The 19,986-nt window shown below is 41.0% G+C and overlaps 2 protein-coding genes across 2 annotated transcripts in view; both read right to left on the bottom strand.

Moving 5' to 3' along the window:
• Positions 1-1,012: 1,012 nt before the first annotated feature.
• vox (ventral homeobox) lies at positions 1,013-2,048 on the bottom strand. Its single transcript, XM_035663994.1, has 3 exons — positions 1,754-2,048; positions 1,433-1,665; positions 1,013-1,325 (listed from the first exon to the last, which is right to left on the bottom strand). The coding sequence occupies exons 1-3, from the start codon at positions 2,016-2,018 to the stop codon at positions 1,080-1,082; spliced, it is 744 nt and encodes a 247-aa protein (XP_035519887.1). The 5' UTR covers positions 2,019-2,048; the 3' UTR covers positions 1,013-1,079.
• A 3,292-nt stretch (positions 2,049-5,340) lies between these two features.
• Positions 5,341-19,986, bottom strand: part of LOC118329551 (kinase non-catalytic C-lobe domain-containing protein 1) — a 40,916-nt gene continuing 26,270 nt past the window's right edge. Inside the window, 15 exon segments of the mRNA XM_035663774.1 lie at positions 5,341-8,064; positions 9,701-9,779; positions 9,782-9,857; positions 10,335-10,394; positions 10,761-10,883; positions 12,197-12,350; positions 13,771-13,853; positions 14,014-14,220; positions 14,840-14,995; positions 15,405-15,552; positions 15,697-15,807; positions 17,394-17,578; positions 17,673-17,770; positions 17,862-17,955; positions 18,883-19,238. Of these exon segments, the coding sequence (XP_035519667.1) occupies positions 7,836-8,064; positions 9,701-9,779; positions 9,782-9,857; positions 10,335-10,394; positions 10,761-10,883; positions 12,197-12,350; positions 13,771-13,853; positions 14,014-14,220; positions 14,840-14,995; positions 15,405-15,552; positions 15,697-15,807; positions 17,394-17,578; positions 17,673-17,770; positions 17,862-17,955; positions 18,883-19,238 (2,159 nt within the window). The 3' untranslated portion in view covers positions 5,341-7,835.

Below are 19,986 nucleotides of genomic sequence, written 5' to 3'. Positions count from 1 at the left end.
TCCGTTTGATCCTTGTAAACTTATTTGAATGAGACATTTGCTGAAGGGCCTCTGGGCACCTTCAACCCCAATACAACCTGTAGGACCCAAAGCAGAATGATGATTATATTGTCTCAATTCATTTACACCAAAATTGTGGTAATCTTCCTGCCCCGGCATAAGATGACTATTAGAATACCCTGCGCCATCATCTAGAAACACAAGATGTACAACTTGCACGTATATGAACCTTTAATCATCTTAAAGCTGATTTGGATCAGGTTTGCTATCTCCAAATCTCATCACACACTCAGACTTCAAACCAGAGGTCAGATTCGTTGGCCACACAAAAGCCCAGACTCTCTGGAGCCGGGCCGGAGGGCTCCTGCGGTAAGTGTAAACTCATCAATGAGCAGCTTAATTAGGACTAATTGTTGACCATGATCTCCCCGTTAGCTGGCGTTTGAAGTGCAGAGCATATGCTCAGTCTTTGCTGACAGGTTGGGGGGGGTGGGGGACCACCACAATGTCGGGCTCTCATCAGGAATGTATAGCTCCTATGACTGTATACACACCATCCTCTGTGATTTAATTTAGTATGATTTGTTTGTATGGATTGGTTTGACTGGGCTCTGGCCTCATATCAGCTTTATATAAAGAGAGAATCAAAGCAGGAGATCCATACAATGAGTTGAGATAAGACTTTAACCTTAATGGACAACTCCCATCTCCATCAGCTCTTTCACCCAACCTCCTCCCACCTCAAGATTAAAGAGAGGATGATCTATTCATGTTGAACTAATCCTGCAATAAAGATACTATCATCAGCTTTATCTTTAAGATATCCAATGTTGCCACCATTGTAGCCAGGCCTGCATCTAATCGCTTAAATGTTATGTATGCAGGGCAAAGAAAATGCAGAGTCCAGTGCTGTAGTATAGAAGATAAACTTTATTCAACGATAAATAGACTTTTCTGTAATTTATATACAACTTTTATAACAAATATAATAAAAATCACACATCAAATAAAACAACTCTGGATTGCACTGGTTTGGATTCTAAGTGTTTCAGTCGGAAAAGTCTCAGCTTCACAGCTCTTCAGTAGAAATGTGGGCTGCGGATCATGCGGTGGTGAGGGGGCATCTGCTGCTGCAGGACCAGCTGCGGGACGGGGAGCGGGTAAAAGGCCGGGCCTGGGGCGGGGTAGTGGGGTGGCTGTCGGGCCATGCTGTGGTACTGAACCGCGGACAGAGGTTGGAACATCACCGGCGGGACTTGGGGAGCGAGGTAGTCCTGCACCTCCCGTTTGAGCTTCATCCTTCTGTTCTGGAACCAGGTCCTCACCTGAGAGAAAGCAAACATACAGAGTCAGTATAAGATGTGAGGCAGAGTTACAGACTCAGACATTAATTGGGTTTTAACCTGTGTGTTTGCACTGAGTCTGGTCTTACCTGAGTTTCTGTGAGGCTGAGCTTCTGCGCAGTCTTCACCCTCTCTCCAGCGTCCAGGTATTTGTGCTTGTTGAAGATCTTCTCCAGTTTGTCGATCTGGTCCGGGGTGAACTTGGTGCGGACGCGGCGCTGGGGTCCGTCTTTCTCGGTCTCGCTCCCCTCGTCCACAGAGAGACACTCAGAGGAAGCCGCCTCGCTCTCGTAGCCGGAGGAATAGCCGCTCATTTCTGAAACTGAAGAAAGGAAAACTCGGTTACAGATGCTGCTTGTGCATCAGTGCTGACATTACTGGTTTGAAGTTGGGAGTTTTAGACTACTTACTTGGTGAGGCGCAGCTGGTTGGATGCAGAGGTGAGCACAGGCTGGTGTCCTGACGCCCGCTGCTCTCCATGTGTTCAACGGGCTTTGATGCTTTGGGTTTTGGCTGAAGATAACTCTTGCCAAAGGTCGGCGGGCGCGGCGGCACCATGCAGGGAATATGTGGTCTGCAGGTCGGTGCGCTATCCGTGCCAGCACCGTGGTCCTCAGTCTGGGCGGTGTTGTGATGGCTCTGGGCCAGCCAGTCCACAGAAAAGTATTTCACCATGTTCGCAGAGCCGCTTAGTGACCTGTAAATCCAGCTAATGTCAGAGGGAGTGTGTGACTGCGGCCCCTGTCCAGGGTCGGCTTTTATAGGGCCCTGGCCCTTGCAGCGATTTGCATATGTAGAGGCCCTTGTTAACGCCTGATCGATCCCGATGATTAGGGGTTAATGGCTCGTTATTGAAGTCTTTACATATCCTGTGAGTGTGTGAAGACCTGGCGCCGCCGAGTCTGTGAGAACCCTCCTGAGCTCATACATTTGTCCGCCCGACTGAAACTGGGGGCCCTGCAGAAACAGCTGTATCTCCTGCAGAGGTGGAGACTTTCATGTTGCTGCTGCATACAGGAGTACCGGGGGAAAGGTGTCGAAATGTCTTATTAGGCCTGGTTCAGTTAAGGTTCTCATTTAAATCAAAGTGTATTCCTTCATGACTCTGTCTCTCTGAATGTCAGTGTCAGTTATCCAATAAAACTAAAAGCACAGGGATCACGGAGGGTTTATTTATCAAATCAGTGGCCTGAAGATGTCTGATGGGGGCTTTACTTGAGGATTTCCATTTTAGACTATTTCATAATTCTACTTCATTACATTTCAGGAGCTAATAATGCATTCCACTATGTTCATTTCACACCTATAATTACTACTTCTCAGATTAAGATGTTACACACAAATCATAATCAGTTTATGACATATAGTGCTTTGTTAATGATTAAAAATATAGATCAGTTATAACTTGCTTCACTTTCACCAACTACAACATTAAAGTACTGCTTACATATGAATGCATTGGTAATAATAATCCAACAATATTATAACAATGCCATGGGCTAAAGTACCTTATATTGCCAGGATTTGGAATGCAGTACTTGTAAAGAAGTCTTTTTATAATGTGGTGTTGCTTTCACAGTAAATGATGAATGCTGGGTATTATGACATTATCTTAAGGAGCTCCAAATGTCAGTGCTAATCAAGTCTTAATAACAGTGCTCTAATAAAATTCATTATGAAAGCACTTGGAATTGATCTATAAAGGATAATACAGGGGGAGTTGCTCATCATAGATTTGTCATTTGGCTGCTGCAAGCATGGTTCAGAACATTGAGTTCCAGGCTTATTTATCTCTCTGTCATGATGGAGGCACAAACAACAGGTCTATAACAGGCATTTAAATGATAAAATGGCCAAAAATGAATGATTTAAAGCATGGAAATTGTTCTGTTTCTGCACTATTGCACCACTCCACTGATTTCACTAGTGAAAACTCAATTGGGGAAACACAAGTAAACCTAAGCGGCTTGGTGTTGACATGTCTTGATACCCTGGTGAGTGCTGGCGCCAGCGTTTGGCACAGGCGCATCAAACATTACAGATCAAAGGTATTACAGTAGCAACACAATTACGGCTGATTGTCGGCCCGTTCACATGTAAATATGCTAAAACAAGCTGCGAGGAAGCTGGGAAAGCCCTGTGAACGCAAACAAGCCCATAGAAAGATCAGGTAATCCTTAAATTGACTGCATCGCACACCAAAGATTGCCCATATTACACAGATCAGATCCAAAGTAACATTAGGAGCATGCACTTTGACTCTTCACATGTGTAAACTGTAACATGATAACTGTCAGTATCACACCATGTTTATTAGCTGCCTAATAAACCAATGGACGTCATTCCGCCAGCCAGCGGCCAACCTGTGGGATCCGCGGCCCTCCTTCAGGGAGCTCTCTGCAGGCAGCAGCTCAGGGACAATGCCACTAAACTGATCGTTTAGTTATATGACAAAGCAGATAAGAGGCTGGGCCTGGTTGTCTCTTTTATCGGTGATCTGTCGCAGTGGAGGCAGGAGTCCCTTCAGTCTTTTGGGGCTCTTTATCTGTGAGGCTTTGAAGATGCGCCCTGATCCCGTTAGATAACAATAAAAAGCGCCCGGGACGTCGCCGCCACACTGCGCCTATTTCCTCAGCTCTGCCTGCATGGGCTCCGTCTGTCCCAGAGGAAAAGCTACAAGAAGTGACTGTATTCTAATTTTTACTAGAGCCTGGATAAAGCATCCAATAGGTAGTATTGTGTGTGCTGTTTGGAAGTGGCATAACATTTCTGTATTATTTATAACTCACATAGCAAATAAAATGAACACATTTTGGAGTTCCTGGTGTTTTTAAATGAGTCTCTTCAGGTTATTCATAAACAATATTCACTGTCCTGGAGACCCCAGGTCAGTGGTATAGGAAGTCAATCCTTAACTTAAGTAGAAGTATCAAAACCCCACTGGTTCTTACCAGTATGTATGTATGTAAGTATGTGTTACTGACATAATGTAGACCTACTTTATGTATCAAAATTATTCATTTGGCAATAGAATGGCCCCCATCCCAATGTATTATTTTATTATTGGGTTATAATTACCAATGCATAAACCTGTAGGAAGCACTTTAATGTATAAGGCTAAAGTGGTGCGAGGTACAGTAATTGATGTACTTGTTGTTGGATAGAGCTAATTACATAATTATAAGGTCTTGTCTGCAAAGTACCGGTAGCTGTCAGATAAATGTAGTGCAGCAAAAAGAGCAATATTTCCCACTTAAATGTAGTTAACAGAAGTATAAAGTAGCATGAAATGAAACAGATTTCACCACTGCCCAGAGCCCTCTTTAACAGCTCATTGCTTTATCACTTTGATATTTAATGACTTTTTCTAATTTTCTGAGAATGGCTTACAAATGTGATTTTGAATTAATGACATGTTTCAGAAGTCAGCCACTGAAAATGAAGCGTTTCATATTTTTGGGATTTGGGGTTTCAGACACTCCGGCTGTAAAATAATGGATTTTCATCTGCTGTAAAACTGTGATTAGAGTTGCCAGTTGGGCAGCACTGCTCCTCCCAAATCACAAATAAATATATTTTGATTTATGTTAATGAAGCTTTATAATAGTTTGTTCATAACAGGTCTATTGACCCCAAACACATTCTATGCAATAGCACTATGTATGACAACATACTGTACATTTCTTTGTCTGTAAATGACTGCAGACTGTGGCTGGATACTACAACAGAATGAATATATATTTGTTCATGCATAGTCCATACAGAATACAAAACATGAAATATGTTGTGAGTTGATGTAATAACAATGCTTTATGCTTGTTTCCACATTGAGTCCCTTTCATCAAATGTGCAAGCACAGTTTGAGACAAAGGGTTCTTTCAAAAGGAAAGAAAAATGCATTTTTATAATTATTGTTATGTTTACATATAGATGTTGAGTCTGTGAGGCCCCAAACACAGAGGAAATGAAGCCAACAGTCCTTGTAATCAGGTTTTGTATAGGCCTACTGACTTAAAATATGATGCAGCCATTACAACACAGCAAATCCTCCAGTGATAATTAAGAGGAAATGCCAGAAAGCACACTAATTTCACTGATGAAGTCATTACCATACACTTTAAATCCCCATAGGAGAGGAAGAGCAGCTTCAGCTCCTCCCACCACATTCCACATCTGCTGACAGATGTAACAGGGCTGTAACCTGCCATACAGCCAGTCTACCACGGGTATTGTCTGACAATAATACACTTTGGCAAGACGGGCTTATAAAATCTCATTTATTTGGCTAAATTAAGTGAATCTTCGGAGCATGTCACATTCCATCTCCACGGTGTGTTTCACGGCCGAAGACCATGGAAGAGAGAGAGCGGGCAGCAAAATAGAAAAATAGACACTGACTGAACATCATTCCTCAAATAACATTTTGCACACTGACATCTCATTATGTTCTATCATTTTTTGTGTAATGGCAAGGTATTGTCATGACAGTAAGCTTGTCTAGCTTTGGGCCTTTACAACACACTACTGAGAATAAATGCAATTATTTCACATTGTGCTGTTTAAATTGCATTAATATTAGATATTAATTTACCAATCTAGTCATATGAATCTCATTTGGTGAAACAAATAGAGACTACGTGTTGTACATTAAGCAAAATATATGATCAATAAACAGTTATCTTGTTTCCTACAAGTCCGACACGATTCAGCAACATCAAATACATGTTATTTAAATGTCTGACATGGCTGGATTAACCTGTTCGGGGCCTAAATCAGCTGCTAGGTCCCAATTTACCCCCCATTCTATCCCCTTTCTCTGCAGTTTCTGTGCTGGAATGAAACATGTCATCAGGTTTGCTATGTGGTGATATGATTGAATTGAATCTAATCTATGGATATGCACCTTCTAAGCACAGTATCAGCTGAAATAATAAAGGTCTAAAGTAGATCTTGACCCAAGACCATTCTTCCAGACAGGGCCTCAAGATTAGGTAACAAGGCACTCACACACATCATAAGGATTCTTTTTCTAGCATTACCGGCTCTAAGAGACTCCAACCACACTAACTATATGTGAGGCTATATTAAAAGGCAGATTTAGACCAAATCAGGTGCTGCAGCAAAAACACTTCTTCTCACTTTAATTTTGGATGCATTGAGGCCGTGGTGGTGGGGGCCACAGGGCATGCTGGAAAAACAACAAAAACGCATGCAGTGACCTGCGGTGAAGAAGATGAAACAGAATCCAGAGAGAACTCCAGAGTCAGCTTAAAATATCAGTGGAACAGGCACCATCCAGGCAGAGTTCATGGACCAAATGTGTCCTCGCTTTCACTATCTAATTTTGAGTTTGCTTGTTTGAAGTCCTACGTCACTCGTGTCAGTAGCTGTATCAAGGCGCAAAAACATTAGTTTCACTTTTTACAAAGAAAAGGAAATTGTTTTGCACAGTTCTACCCCTACCTCTCAAACACAAGAAAGGATTCTATAATTTGATCAAGAAAATATATTTTGCAGGTTTTTGTCTGAGAAATAAAGGAATTGTTTTCAGTCAGAATTTTTATTCAATCTCATTTTGTTAAAAAAATTCTGAGAAAGTCACATCGTGAAACCAGTATTGTGAATTGTATCGAAGTTGAGTGTATTGTTACATCCCTACATGTTAGCATACTAACATTTGTGAATTAGCAGTAAACACATTATTCGTTGTGCAGATATTAGGTCAGAAACCAAAGTAACAAAGTTGTTAAAATGTATCCTGTGTGGAACGTGATAACCTTATTATCACATTTCATGGCAATCCATCCAAAACCACAAAACCATGAATGTGAGAAACATAAAGGGAAAGTCAAGAGGTCATCAAAGTCAATACGTCTTCTGCTGACCATGAATATTTGAACAAAATATCGACGTTGACCGACACTTCTACAGCCATGCAGCATTCTAAAAAAGTAGCATTCCACCTAAAGGCCCTCAGCAAGTTAGTTGCTATCGTGCAACACAGTTGCCCACTTTGGTATGTTGGTATCCAGCCTTCAGTCCATGTATGATCATATATAGGCCTTAACAGCTAAATTACAGGGTAAATTCACAAATGATGATTAAAGACATGTCAGCATATGAGCGCAGGAAGAATCATTGCAAATTACAAACATACTTCTCTGTGTGGAAGAAAAATGCTATTATTAAAATCAAACAGAAACTACGTGTGATCGACAGCAGAACCTGTGTAATATTAAAGGTGTGAGTTACAAATAAAGTTTGTCCGGTAGTCTAAACTGATATTATTGACTTAATGTAAGGGGCCTATGACAAATAGTGAACATATAACAGCACAAAACGTTTTCCAGTCCACACTGCTCGGTTGCCAGGACAGCACAGGCATCTGTGGGTTGTGGCTTGAGCATGGACTCTCAGTCTGGGCTTGGACATGGGGTGTTGACCTGGTTGTGTCGTCTCACTCTGGGTTGTGAGATGTGACTGGGTCAGGGCTCACTGGAAAGTGGCCTTAACCCTCCTCAGCGTGTCTTGGATCCTCCGTGTTTGTCGCTCGCTGGACTGCTGGAAGTTAGCATCGTTGTCGGCGGCCAAGAGGTGGATGTCAGAGGTGGCAAGTCGGGCGATACGGCGCCGAAGGTAGGCCTGCAGCTCCCGGTCCGGGCTGTGGGGGTACACAGCCTCCTGGAAGGCATGGATCTGACTCACAACCTTTGCTATGCTCCTAGAGCCACAGATGGGTGGATGAGAGGATGGAGCAACATGAAATGGGAATACAGAAAAAAGCAAAAGTGAAAATATGAAAATAATTCATATCTAGGTGCATATTATACCAGCGGTTTCGTCTGAGCAGCATCATAAGCTCTGCCTGTGACCTGATTTGGAGGGAGCGGGGGTAACCCTGGGTCCACAGTAACCAGCTGTGTCTCTGCCTTTCCCTGCTAGATCTCCTGACCTCAGCATCTGGATACAGCCAGTCGCCTCTCAGCATCTGGCCCGAAACCTCTTTTCCAATCAAACCCCATCCCACGGCGCCATCTGGTGCAACACTGGCACCTTTACCAACAACCCAAATTCAACAGCTGTGCCATTACCATCCAACCGCCACTTGCTGTGACCTCAGCATCTGGTCAGCCATATTGGAGTGAAGGAGAAGGACACGGGAAAAAGCGTCCTCATAGTGAGTTGGCCGACTTTGTCATAGATGGATACTTGGGATATGGGGAGAGAGCTAATTATGTGTTAATGACACTGTTAATATATTGTGTCACTGCAAGGATAGACATCAGGCTAATTTTACTGGCTGTAAGCACGTTTCATCAATATCACACCTCTAACGAAATAAAATGAGTGCAAATTCCAGCATGCGGTAAAATCATGGTTGTAATGGTAGAGGAAGGGAGGGGACTGAGCAGCCAGGTCGTTTCCACTTGTTTCTCAGCTCAGGAAGTTCTCCACAGAGATGTTTTGTCTTTTAACTTCCTGTCTACACCAGGAATGGGAATGATCACTTTGTATCTACATTTTGACAAGTATTGGACCAGTTTTACAACATAATACATGGATCATGTGATTAGTTAAAAGCCGCAGTAATTAGTCAGAATGCATTGGTATTTGTGTTTTTCTAATATGTACACGTAAAAATAGGACATCATAACAGAAAATGTCTGTGTGGCAATAAAAACGTGTGCCAACACATTTCTTCTTCCAAATTGCACAGTGAGTGGAGACTCATTTGGTTTTTGATGTTTTTGTATACACTGTTACACTACACAGGATTTTCCATACCATCAAATACCTGTTTGAGGTTCAACAAATCAGTCCAGCTTTCCATGACATGGACTTATTATTCCAATAATTAATTAATTACTATTAAATTTAATCAATACTGTTAATAATTAATAGATTGAAATTCCATAGGGCGTGTGGAGGTAACTCATTTTTCTTCCCTTTGTTTTATAAAAGTTGTATCCTGTAACCACTTATCTTGCAAGCAGTCAGATCAGAGGGACAGTAAGAATGCAAATGTTCATTGCACTGCTAATTATATTTTTCACATTGAGCTGTCAAGTCAAGAAACAAAGTAAGCCAGTTGAAGATGACACCACTAAAGATAGTCTTGTTATTCGATATCTGCGGTAGATGTGGTGGTGTCAGGTCGTACGAACAACAAAACCGTCAACGTGTGTTCCCAATGTTGAGGAATTTATAGTCGGCTGTGCGAACTGATCAGGAGTGAAGAATCCTCTTAACTGTAGCTGGTAACAGAGACTGGAAGCTAAGAGATAAAAGCAGAAATGGAAGGGACAAAACAATGGCCGATTCCTACCGACCAACAAATGATGCAGACTTCCCCTCACCTGAGCTTGGGCCACTTGTAAGCTCCAGTAGTAAGTGTGAAGGCTCCGATCTCCAGCTGCTGGACGTGCATGGCCAGGTGTGCACTGAGGGCAGGGTGGGCCTCCTCCTCGTGTGTTCTCCCCCCATCAGACACAGGTCGTCACTCTTCAGAAACACCTGAGGAGAGAGCAATTTCTCCGCACAGTAAATAAATTAGTTCTTACTGGAATAGAACATTTAGAAAAATTCCAATTAAGCCAAAGTCTCAGGTGCTTGACGCAGTAATAAGCGTGTCCAATGTAGCGGTGTAATATGATTGAAAGACTCTTAGAGGACTTTTTTCAACAAATTTAACCTCTTTACATTTCAAAACCAAGAGAGCGTACGCTCGTTTCTCTTAATTACAGTTAAATAGGAAAGTTGCTAAGAGAGTGGTGCATAATGTTTGATGCATCAGGTTCTTTCGAAGGTAACTTTCAGAAGCAGAGCCAGCTGTAAGCCCTCAGCACACAGCAGAGTTGCTTGAAGCTGTTTTTCTATTGATTTGTTTGCCCTGCAGCCCAGTTTCACAATATGTGACCAGCCTAGCCTTCAGTTACAAACAACATACGTGTGTGCTTGCTCAAACACACCCACACACACACATACACACACCTGCACGGCCCGTAGCTCCTCCAGGATTTCACACACCTTGGAAGACAGATGTTTCCAAGCCTGTTGGCAACAGAGGAGGAAGTTTTATTTAGTAGCTCTGAAAGAGAGATTGCAATGCAACACGAGTCAAAGAATATAAACCGCTTTCAGGTGGAAATATGAAAAGTTCTTTCATTTTCTCAATACTATTTTCTTTTAATTGTGAGCTTTTTCAATTACTCCTATTCACAGCCTACATTCCTCTTCACTGCACTCACACTATCTACATCTTATTTGAATGCATTCATGCTAATTTCTCATTTGTGAAACTAATTAAACACCAACCCGTTCTATCACAGCTGAAGAAAACATTTAGCTCGAGGGCATCTGACTTAATACAGAAACTCACCACTTGTGTGAGGAGGAATTTATGAGATGCAGCCTTACCGGTAATTGCCTGACAATCACATTCTCCAGACCTCCAAGGACCTGCATGGCTGTGGCAAAGTTCCTTGATTCGTAGCAGTGTTTTCCTATCCACAGATACTTGGTCAGCAAAGCAACTTGTGTCTGCAACAGAGTAGAGCTAGCAATAAAAAACTGCTAAACAAGGCGAAATGCAAATGCTACAGTGGTCTGCTTTTCTAGAGGAGGCTGGATAATGAAGCATGTCCTTTGGAAACAATAAAAATACTATATGTTGTCAAGGTTATGGATGCATTGTTCACTGGTCAATGCAGGTGTGCTCGGTTATGCTGAAAAATGCAGATGCAAACACTGGAAATGTTAAAATGCATCTGAGGTGTTAATTGGGAGCTATAGTTTAGGTTGGAGCACTGATACATTAAAGATACATATGAAGTAACTATGAGTGCAATACAACATTATTGGATTCAACACAATGCGATTTTATTTTATTTTTTATTTCTTTGGTTGCTCTTAAGCATCTTGAGAAATGGTTTAGAGAGGAAGAATCAATCTAAAATTAAAATCATTGGTCACAATTTTAAATAATAAAGGCATAGGGCCTTAAATATAAATAAATCAGAGAAACGATGAATTCTGAGATCATCCCAAATTGTATCCAGTGCACACTTTCTTAATCAAGTTTTAGTCAAGCATTATCAGCTTTTATGTGGGTGTATCGATGCAAATCATTAAATGTTACCATCCCTAGTCTTTACAAGTGAAGACCCAAAAGCAGGTGAAATCAGCTGAAGTGTGACTGCTGAGACTTTGTAATTGAAATTTTGTCTTTAAGCACTGAAAGCAGTTGAACTGTCATTTAAAGAGGTGACAGCAGTTAAATTGCCATTAGTTTGAGTACGAAGTGTCAGCTGGAGTATTCGAGCTGTCATGTCAGTATGAAAGATGTGAATGGATGCACAGATGTTGTAAATGAGCGCAACATTTCAAAGTTTGAATGGTGGGTGAAAGCAGGAGGAGATATTTTATTTATCTATTTAATCTATTTTTCATGAATTTCTCAACGTTTTGTAAGACACAAATGACAGCTTATGGGCCATGGGTTTGAGTCTAGCCTCTGGGCTTTTGCTGCATGTCGTCCCCTTTCTCTCTCCCCCGTTTCTTGTTGCTCTACAGCTAGCTCTATTAATTAAAGCCAATAAAAAATGCCCCCCAAAAAATACATAATTAAATAAAGAACTGTTTCAGGTTTCAGACCCATATGTTCTTGTTCCCTAACTGTCTATAAACCATTCAACCATGAGACTAGGGAATCAACAGAAAGCACACAGTGGGAAATTCTGTGACTGACATGAGAGTCTGTGTCTGATGAGAAATCAAAGCCCAAGCTGTGACAGTAATGGCTGCCTTTTTTCCCAGCTGACCCTGTTACTTTCATGAGTTATGTCTCTTCTCACCTTGACGGAGTCACAGATGACTATTTCAGCAGAGATCCAGTTAGTGACACTGTCAGCATAAGTGAGCAGCTGCTGGAGGTAGCTGTCTGACTGCGTCCCCTCACATACAAGCAAGCTGCTGCCCTCTGCTGGCGGGGTGTGCTGAGACACATTCCTGATGGGGGAAAAAAAATCAATACAGGAAGTTATTACTGAAGACATAATAAATTGATTAGTTTATTACCAGAAAACTAAGTGCCAGAAACTTTGATAACTGATTAATTATTTTAGTCATTTATCTAGCAAGAATGGCAAACATCTGCTGGTTGGAGATTCTCAAATGTGAGGTATGCTTCTTTTCTCTTTTTTATGCATTCAGGTTTTCAACTGTTGGTTGGAAAATTGAATAGGTATTTTTAACATATTTTATCTATATACAGTATGATACTAATAGAATACAATAGATTTCACCACATTTTACAAAGGATATACAGCATAAATCAGGGGACAGAAATTACCTTCAACCATTGGCCACAGCATTATTAATTTTACAGGCACGGATTCTGATTTAACTGCCTTTTTGTATCCAAGGTAATTTCACCCCATTTTTAAGCAAGGACTAAAAGAGAACAGCAGCTTATGATTGCTGTACGACTTACACAAAATGTGTGTTCTGTCTTGCACTTGAGACTAGCGATGTAATTAAAAGACTGTCAACAGCCTAGTGGCCTGCATCGTTTATGGATGAATTAAAATGCTGTTGTTGTTATTGTCGTATTGATACTGAGTGGTGCAATTAAGTAAACTAAAGTAAGAAGGTGCCTTAGAAAAAAATGTCATCAGCATGATATTTTTCTTGGCACCACCAATAAATTGACATTCTGTTTGGGAGACACACAAATCTGTAACGGTCAAACAGGCTAAAGCTATTGAATTAAAAGAGTTTGAATGCAAGGGGACTTGGGGATTATGCTTTTTTTTAAATTAAATTAGTTATTTAGTAGTTCATTATATGCACCTAGCAGTGTTCTAACAGGCTGGCGTAGAACGAGGCACAGTAGTCTCATGCATCTCTCTTTATGATTATTGTTAAGTCAAGTACATTGTTATCTATAGATTTATTTACTTTTGTCTTTTTGGACCATCTGGACCACTATACATTATAGTCTATCTGTCCGGCAGATGCAGCTGCAGCTACATAATGACAGTTCACTGTTCCTTTCACTGTACACATGACGCACACGTTACCAAGTCAGCCGAACCCTGCATACTGTGCTTTGTACATACAGAATGTGGATGCTAACATAGAGGACATCACTGAATGGAAAAGGATGTGAATTAAATGTTATGGCCTTCAGAGTCACAGGCTTTTAACCCAAGTGAAACCAGGGGAAATTTGGTTTAATCAAAATACCAAATGAGGGCATATTTTTTAGCCAGTAGAGACTTGGAGAATCTTTTCTAAGGAGAACCGAAGCTGTTCTGGAGGCTTGTGGTGAAACAGCACCTTACAAATAAAGTTTCTGATGTTTTTTTCTTTTGATTTGTCACCCATTTATATGTGACATAAGTAAAGCTGGTGATATTATACTCACTTGTTTGGGGTCAAGACTTTGTCCCTGACTCCTTGTATTCTGGATTTGAGCAAATGAACTGGATGACATCCTTGAAACATTTCCTGTGTCACAAAAGGTACAACTTCAATATTAGATCAGGACTTGACATATTGATAATACTACTATGCATTCATAAGGGAATGTCTCCCTCTAGTGGTGAAAAGAGACAACAACAACTTGAGTGCAAGGTGGCGGTGTGCACTGAGCAGTATGTGTGCGTGCCTGCTGCAGGAGGGTGAGCTGCTGGGCTATGTGCTGTGCGCTGTATTCATTCTGGCTGAAAGGGAGTCGCTCTTCACTGTGCAGGCAGACGTTGGAGAGGTCATCCACCATGGAGCCGTAGCAAGGCACAGGCAGGGCCGCAGCAATGGAGAAGGCCTTCTCTTTAGGCAGGGATGCAGAAGGCTCCACTACTCTTGAGAATCTCCACTGAAGAGTCGAGACAGAGAGATGTGACAAGAGAGGATACGTGCTCTGAATTATATAAACACAATACAGTAATAGAGGAAGGAAGGCTGTTTTGTATGTCATGCAGGGTTCAGTGAATAGCAGCGAGACAGTAGAATCAATAAATTAGATTTTGTATTTAAAATACAGTTCACTCATCACCAGAAAGTTCTGCTGCAATAAATCTTCTCTAAATAAAAACCTAATAGATTCTGCATATGTCCCCAAATTAATTTTAGGGTATGGATTTTGGCAGGACTTTTGTTGCCCCCGCAAAAGTAAAAGATCAGTCCAGAAAATCAACAAGGACTGAACCTGCTGTTAATACATAGCATCAAACTGCAAGATTAATAGTTTCTATTGTATTGTATTTAGGGCTGTGTATTGTATGCTGTGTATCATCTGGCGATACGATATGTATCACGATACTGGGGTTACTTTTCAATATATTGCAATATATTATGCTACTGTAAGCAAGGTGATACATTTTGATTTTTTTAAAAGATCACTTTAGTTTTATTTTTGATGATAGAGGTAAAGGATAGATGAGAGCATTTACAAAAACAAAGCATAGCATAACTTGTCACCATTTTATACTGACCTTTCTCCCAAGATCCTCAGTAGATGAATGCACACACGTAGAATCATCTTCTTCCTCAAAGCTGATCAGGCTCCATCTTCCTTGGCTCCAACTCGTACATGGGGGGCTGTGGAGAGCAGCAAGAAGGGCCTCCCCTCGGCTTTCAACAGGAATCACCTGTGCAAAAACAAAACGCAGAACTACAGAAAGTAGACACTGTGCATTTCATGAAGAGTTCATCTTATACCAAAAGCATGTTTTAATTGATACATTTTGCTAGGCTCTCTTATAGAAGATTCTGCACTGGTATTTTGAATTGTATACTTCATGAAATCTTTGACTTTTGCTGCTCTAAATGCCAGTGACTTTTCACCCATGAACTATGTTGACACACAATAAATTTGGCGCTTACAACTGCACAAACATGGATTATAATTAACAGATGAAGTGTGTAGGTGGCATGAGAAAACTGCCACCTTTAGGAGCTCAAAATGCCAGGGTAAAACACCGTTTGTCACAGTGCAGCCATTTGACTGACAGGTCATCTCTGTAAAGTGCTGAGCAATATGTACGCTTTTGTGCTTACCTCAGTATTAAGGAAGTTTTCTACTGTATCCACAAGGATGGACTTAGGTGTGAAGTCCACCTGTCTACAGTCTGTTATCCAGAACTGGAGCACGTCCAAACTGCGATGGAAGATCTTTTCGCTGTCTCCTGACATGTCTGGCCCTTGTCTGGTGTAGAACAAACATAATCACACAATTAGTGCAAGTTTACAAGAGAGGCTGGACAGGAGAATCCCATGGGTTTTTTTTGGCATACTGTTCTGTATTCTAGCAGTTTCTCTATGTAAACATCAGCTACTAAATATACAGTACCTTGCAGCACTGATGAATCTATCCATTAAGAAGTGCAGTAACTGCTCAGGAGTGCAGAAGAAACGGTAGGTATACAGGAACTGCTGGATGTAGCCCTCCAAAGCAGCATTTCTGTGGTGAAAAGGAACATACTGTAGTGCCACTGAACAGTTCAGAAAACAACACAGTTCAACACCATTCAGTGAAATGTATTATTATACATTCCACTACATATTGAAGGTGCAGTAGGTAACTTTAAAAAAATATATATATGTCATATATTATCAAGCTTTTGCTATATGCAGACAGTAGTACATGAAACACATAATCTGTGAAAAAAAATCAAGCTCCTCTCGCTTCTCCTCGTATTCCTAATGAAAAGAATCCACCGTGCCTGAATGAAAACAACACATCAGAGTCGAGAAAGATAGTTGATGGTTGAGTCTCATTCCTGGATACTGACACTTGACCCGAAGCAGTTATTTGACGACCTGGGAAATGAAATAACAATCAACTATCTTTCTTGCCTCTGAGTGTTTTTTTCATTGAGATGAGGTGGATTCTTGCAATCTTTTTAAAGATTATCTGTCTCATGTGCTACTGTCAGGATAAAGTAAAAGTTTCAGCAAATGTGATAAAAAGTTATTTTGTTTTTAAGCGTTACCTACTTCAGCTTCAAGGAATAAACACATGATTAACAGACAATCATCTTTTCTTTTTAGTTCCTTATCGTGGTCATTCCTTAACCTTCTTCTGGTGGACCTTTCTCTCTTACTCTCACCATGTGGGAAAGGCAATGAAGGAGATGAGCCTTGGGCATCCATGCATAAATGGTGCCTTCTGGGAGCAGTCGCGTCATACCGAAGTTCTCGAAAATCACAACATTGTCACTGGGTCTCATGAGCTGCCAGACAAATGGGAATTCATGAAGATCCCCTTTGTTCAGGGGCGTAGGTTTGGTTTGGTTTCAGAACCAAACACAACAAAATCAGAGATTCTATACCAAAAACAGAACAAGTACGTATATACATAAAGACTTTCTGTAATAATGCTAATACATTTACTAAGCTGTTAAATAAGCCACCTTTTGAGGACATAAACTGAAAAAAAGCCTCATAAATGCCTTTTTGCCTAAATTGAGCTTTTTTAAAAAATGTAAGTATATATATATATATAGTACTATATATAGTACAGTTTATGAACCAGACGAAGAGTCAACAGCCACGTAAACAGCTCTGTTGGCAATGCTACCAACCATGATCACCATCTTAGTTTAGCATGTTATCAACAGTTAGCAATTAACACCAAGTACAGCTGAGCTTGATGGGAGTGTCATTTATTTGAAAGGTATTTGGTTATAAAACAAATATTAAATTAAGTAAATTGTTGACCTGCTTAACTTGCTGCTAGCATTGCTAAAAACATCCCAGACACCAGCAGTACATTGCTGTGAAACGAGCTGTAATGAAAGTCCTTATTTTAGGAAAAACATGTCTGTAGTATAAATAATACCATCAAGGATGTTCTTCAGTTTCTTGTGAAATCTCCTTGTTGGCCAGATCAAAAGCAGCAGGGAGGATAAATAATCTAACACGGGAAATGGATCACATGAGCTGCACACCGCTTTGAGACGCCATCAGGATTCATACAACCTCATGACTTGACCAGAGAAAAGCTTTGGATAGCACATTTCTAATCTTAAGCCTCATCAATAATACCTGGCGTAGAGGTAAGCCATGAGACCCAGAGGAGATCCAGCTTGCAGAGTGCTCTTCCCTTTGCTGGTACCAAAGCTCAGAACAGACGGGTCCTCAGAGGACTGGAGGTCCAAAGAGTCGGGTCCACAGACAGCCAAAGGAGGCAGTAATGAAACCTCCAAACCCCACTGGTCCACACTTAGAATCTGCAGAAATACAAGAAAGCATATCAAAGGTTGGAAGCTGTAAGATAATGAATGAGAAATAGCAGTATTGGGAATTGTAGAGCTCTGTCAGTACCTCAAGGTATTTCTTCACACAATCCAAGAAGACCACTTTGGACCGGAGTTCTTCAAACTGGGACTTGAGTTTGGACAGCATCAGTTTGCTCTCAGAACCTTTTGGACACATACACTGTTTTATAGATCATACTGGAAGCTTCACGTGGCATTTGCGTATACTAGCAGTGTCATGAAACAGCTACCCAACCTTTGTTTTTTCGCTCTTGTTGAATCAGCTTCTGGTAGAAATTTCTCGTTTTCTTCAGATTCCTTGTTTCAATTATCAGCTGCTGCTGCAGTTCCTGTTCAAAGGGAATCACACACAATCATATAAAAGGCCCTAAAATAACACCACATGCCTTTCGTTGAAAGAAGCCTTTGGGTATTTCCACTCTGTGTGCGGAGCAGCATTTTGTTGCTCTCTTCACCGCGGCAACAGTGCGCAATGGATCTTTTGAAGTGAAATGAGTGAGAAGTCACAGCAGCACGGCTCTTAAGGTGTGTTATTAGCTGTTGCACAAACAGTGGTGCCATCAAAGTGCGCAAACACAAAGACTATTCATTAATATTCTTTTACAAATTTTAATAACCTTCTCTGCCAAGGGCTAAGTTCATCACATTGATATTCAGATCCAGTTAGGAGAGAATATTATGCCAATTATCTTAAAGTTCCCCCCGCATGCTCTCGTCCCAGTTACCCCAAATCCTGACCGTGCCCCGCTCTATTACAAATTGGAAAATAATTCCTGTACTTATTCATGAAACCAAAGCAGGTGAAGGGCTGAATGGAACTAGGAAGTGAGACTGCATTCAATATGCACTTGGATCTAACATAATACATGGATAAAATGCACAAAGAATGGAAATGAAACCACTGAATGAAATCACAAAATAACATTTTCAATCTGCAGTGTATAAACAAACTATATACAAAGTAATGAAACAGAGACTGATGATTGTAGAGATCTCTTCAGTAGAAATGTATCGGTTGTGCTGAAAACCTTTTCTTCCTTTTTAAAGCATCCAGAATATCAGCTTTTGCATTAATATACACTACTCTCCCTCCTACTACTGCAACATGCATTGCATAAAAAAACCCATACGTTTTGTTAGTGTAATAGAATGTGATAAATAAATCAGCTGATTCACGCAGTCTGCTGTTTGTTCAAACACATTTGGGTTAAGGTCAAATATGACTCACAGGCAGTAAGCTTTACAGGTTTACCCACCTGTGTTTTCACATCCAGACACGGTGAGCCTGTGTGCTGCCCCAGATTCACTGCATACTGGATCACCTCTGGACTAAAACAATCCTCTCCAAAGAAGGCTAAGGCCCAGGCTGGGCTGAAGCTGAGGCCCCGTCCCTCTGCTCTGAATCCAGGCGAGAGGAGTCGCTCTGATGCCAGAGAATCACTGTCCTCCATGTCTTCCGAGCAGTCCGGGCTCATCTGCTCGTAGCAGGATCCCGTCAGGCCCTCCTCTATCCCAGACAGAAACTCAGCTTCAGAGGGGCTTTCATCGCTGCCCCCTGCTGAATGATCTCCTCCCTCCATGACCCCTATGTCCAAACCGTACGTGCTCATGCCTAGACCAGTAAACAGGGAAATGGAGACAGAAAGGGGCAATGGAAGAGAAAGAGAGAGGGACTGAATCACATGGAGAGCGGAAAAAAAAAACTAACTGGATTTGTGTATAAAAACACATAAAGAGATCCGAGGGTGGTGCTGGGGTATCTGTTGCTAACCCTGTCATGGCTGCACAATGCATCCACTGTTTAACAGATGAGCCTAAAGGCAATTCAAGCTCAACTTCTTATCTATCTTTTTTTATCCACAGTTTGTAATAACCCCCCCCATGTCGAGCACATTTTAACAGCACAACAAACGCAGATGCAAGGGTGTGAGTGTGTGTGTGTGTGTGGTTGTGAATGTCATTGGCCAGGAATGGGGTTTCAGAGGAAATCTTTTGTTTGCTAGCATGCCTTGGACTCTTATGAATGTGCTTCAATCTTAAGAACAGCATCCAACAGCCAGTCACAGCTCTCATGACTTCAACCAGCAGCCAAATAAAGTGAAATATATCAAAACATCACACATGGTTTGGGGTTTTTTTTTTCCTGAAAGCAATGTTGAATCTACTATCAAATGCAAATCCCCAAAAACCTAAAAGTAGTTTGTTTGAGGAGGAATTAATTAGCAATTAAGTAAAAAAAAAATATATTTATTTAGGTACAAATTTGAAGTACTTGTACTTTACTTAGAAGTATAAAGGAGAATGAAATGGAAATACTAATACAATTCAGAGGAAAATATATATATATATTGTTTTACTTA

Source organism: Morone saxatilis, unplaced genomic scaffold (assembly GCF_004916995.1).
Source record: "Morone saxatilis isolate NCDOM2014 unplaced genomic scaffold, NCSU_SB_2.0 Contig19, whole genome shotgun sequence".
In the NCBI taxonomy this organism is placed as follows: Eukaryota; Metazoa; Chordata; class Actinopteri; family Moronidae; genus Morone; species Morone saxatilis.
The sequence above is the reverse complement of the archived record's forward strand: the minus strand, read 5'-3'. Positions and strand labels throughout refer to the sequence as shown.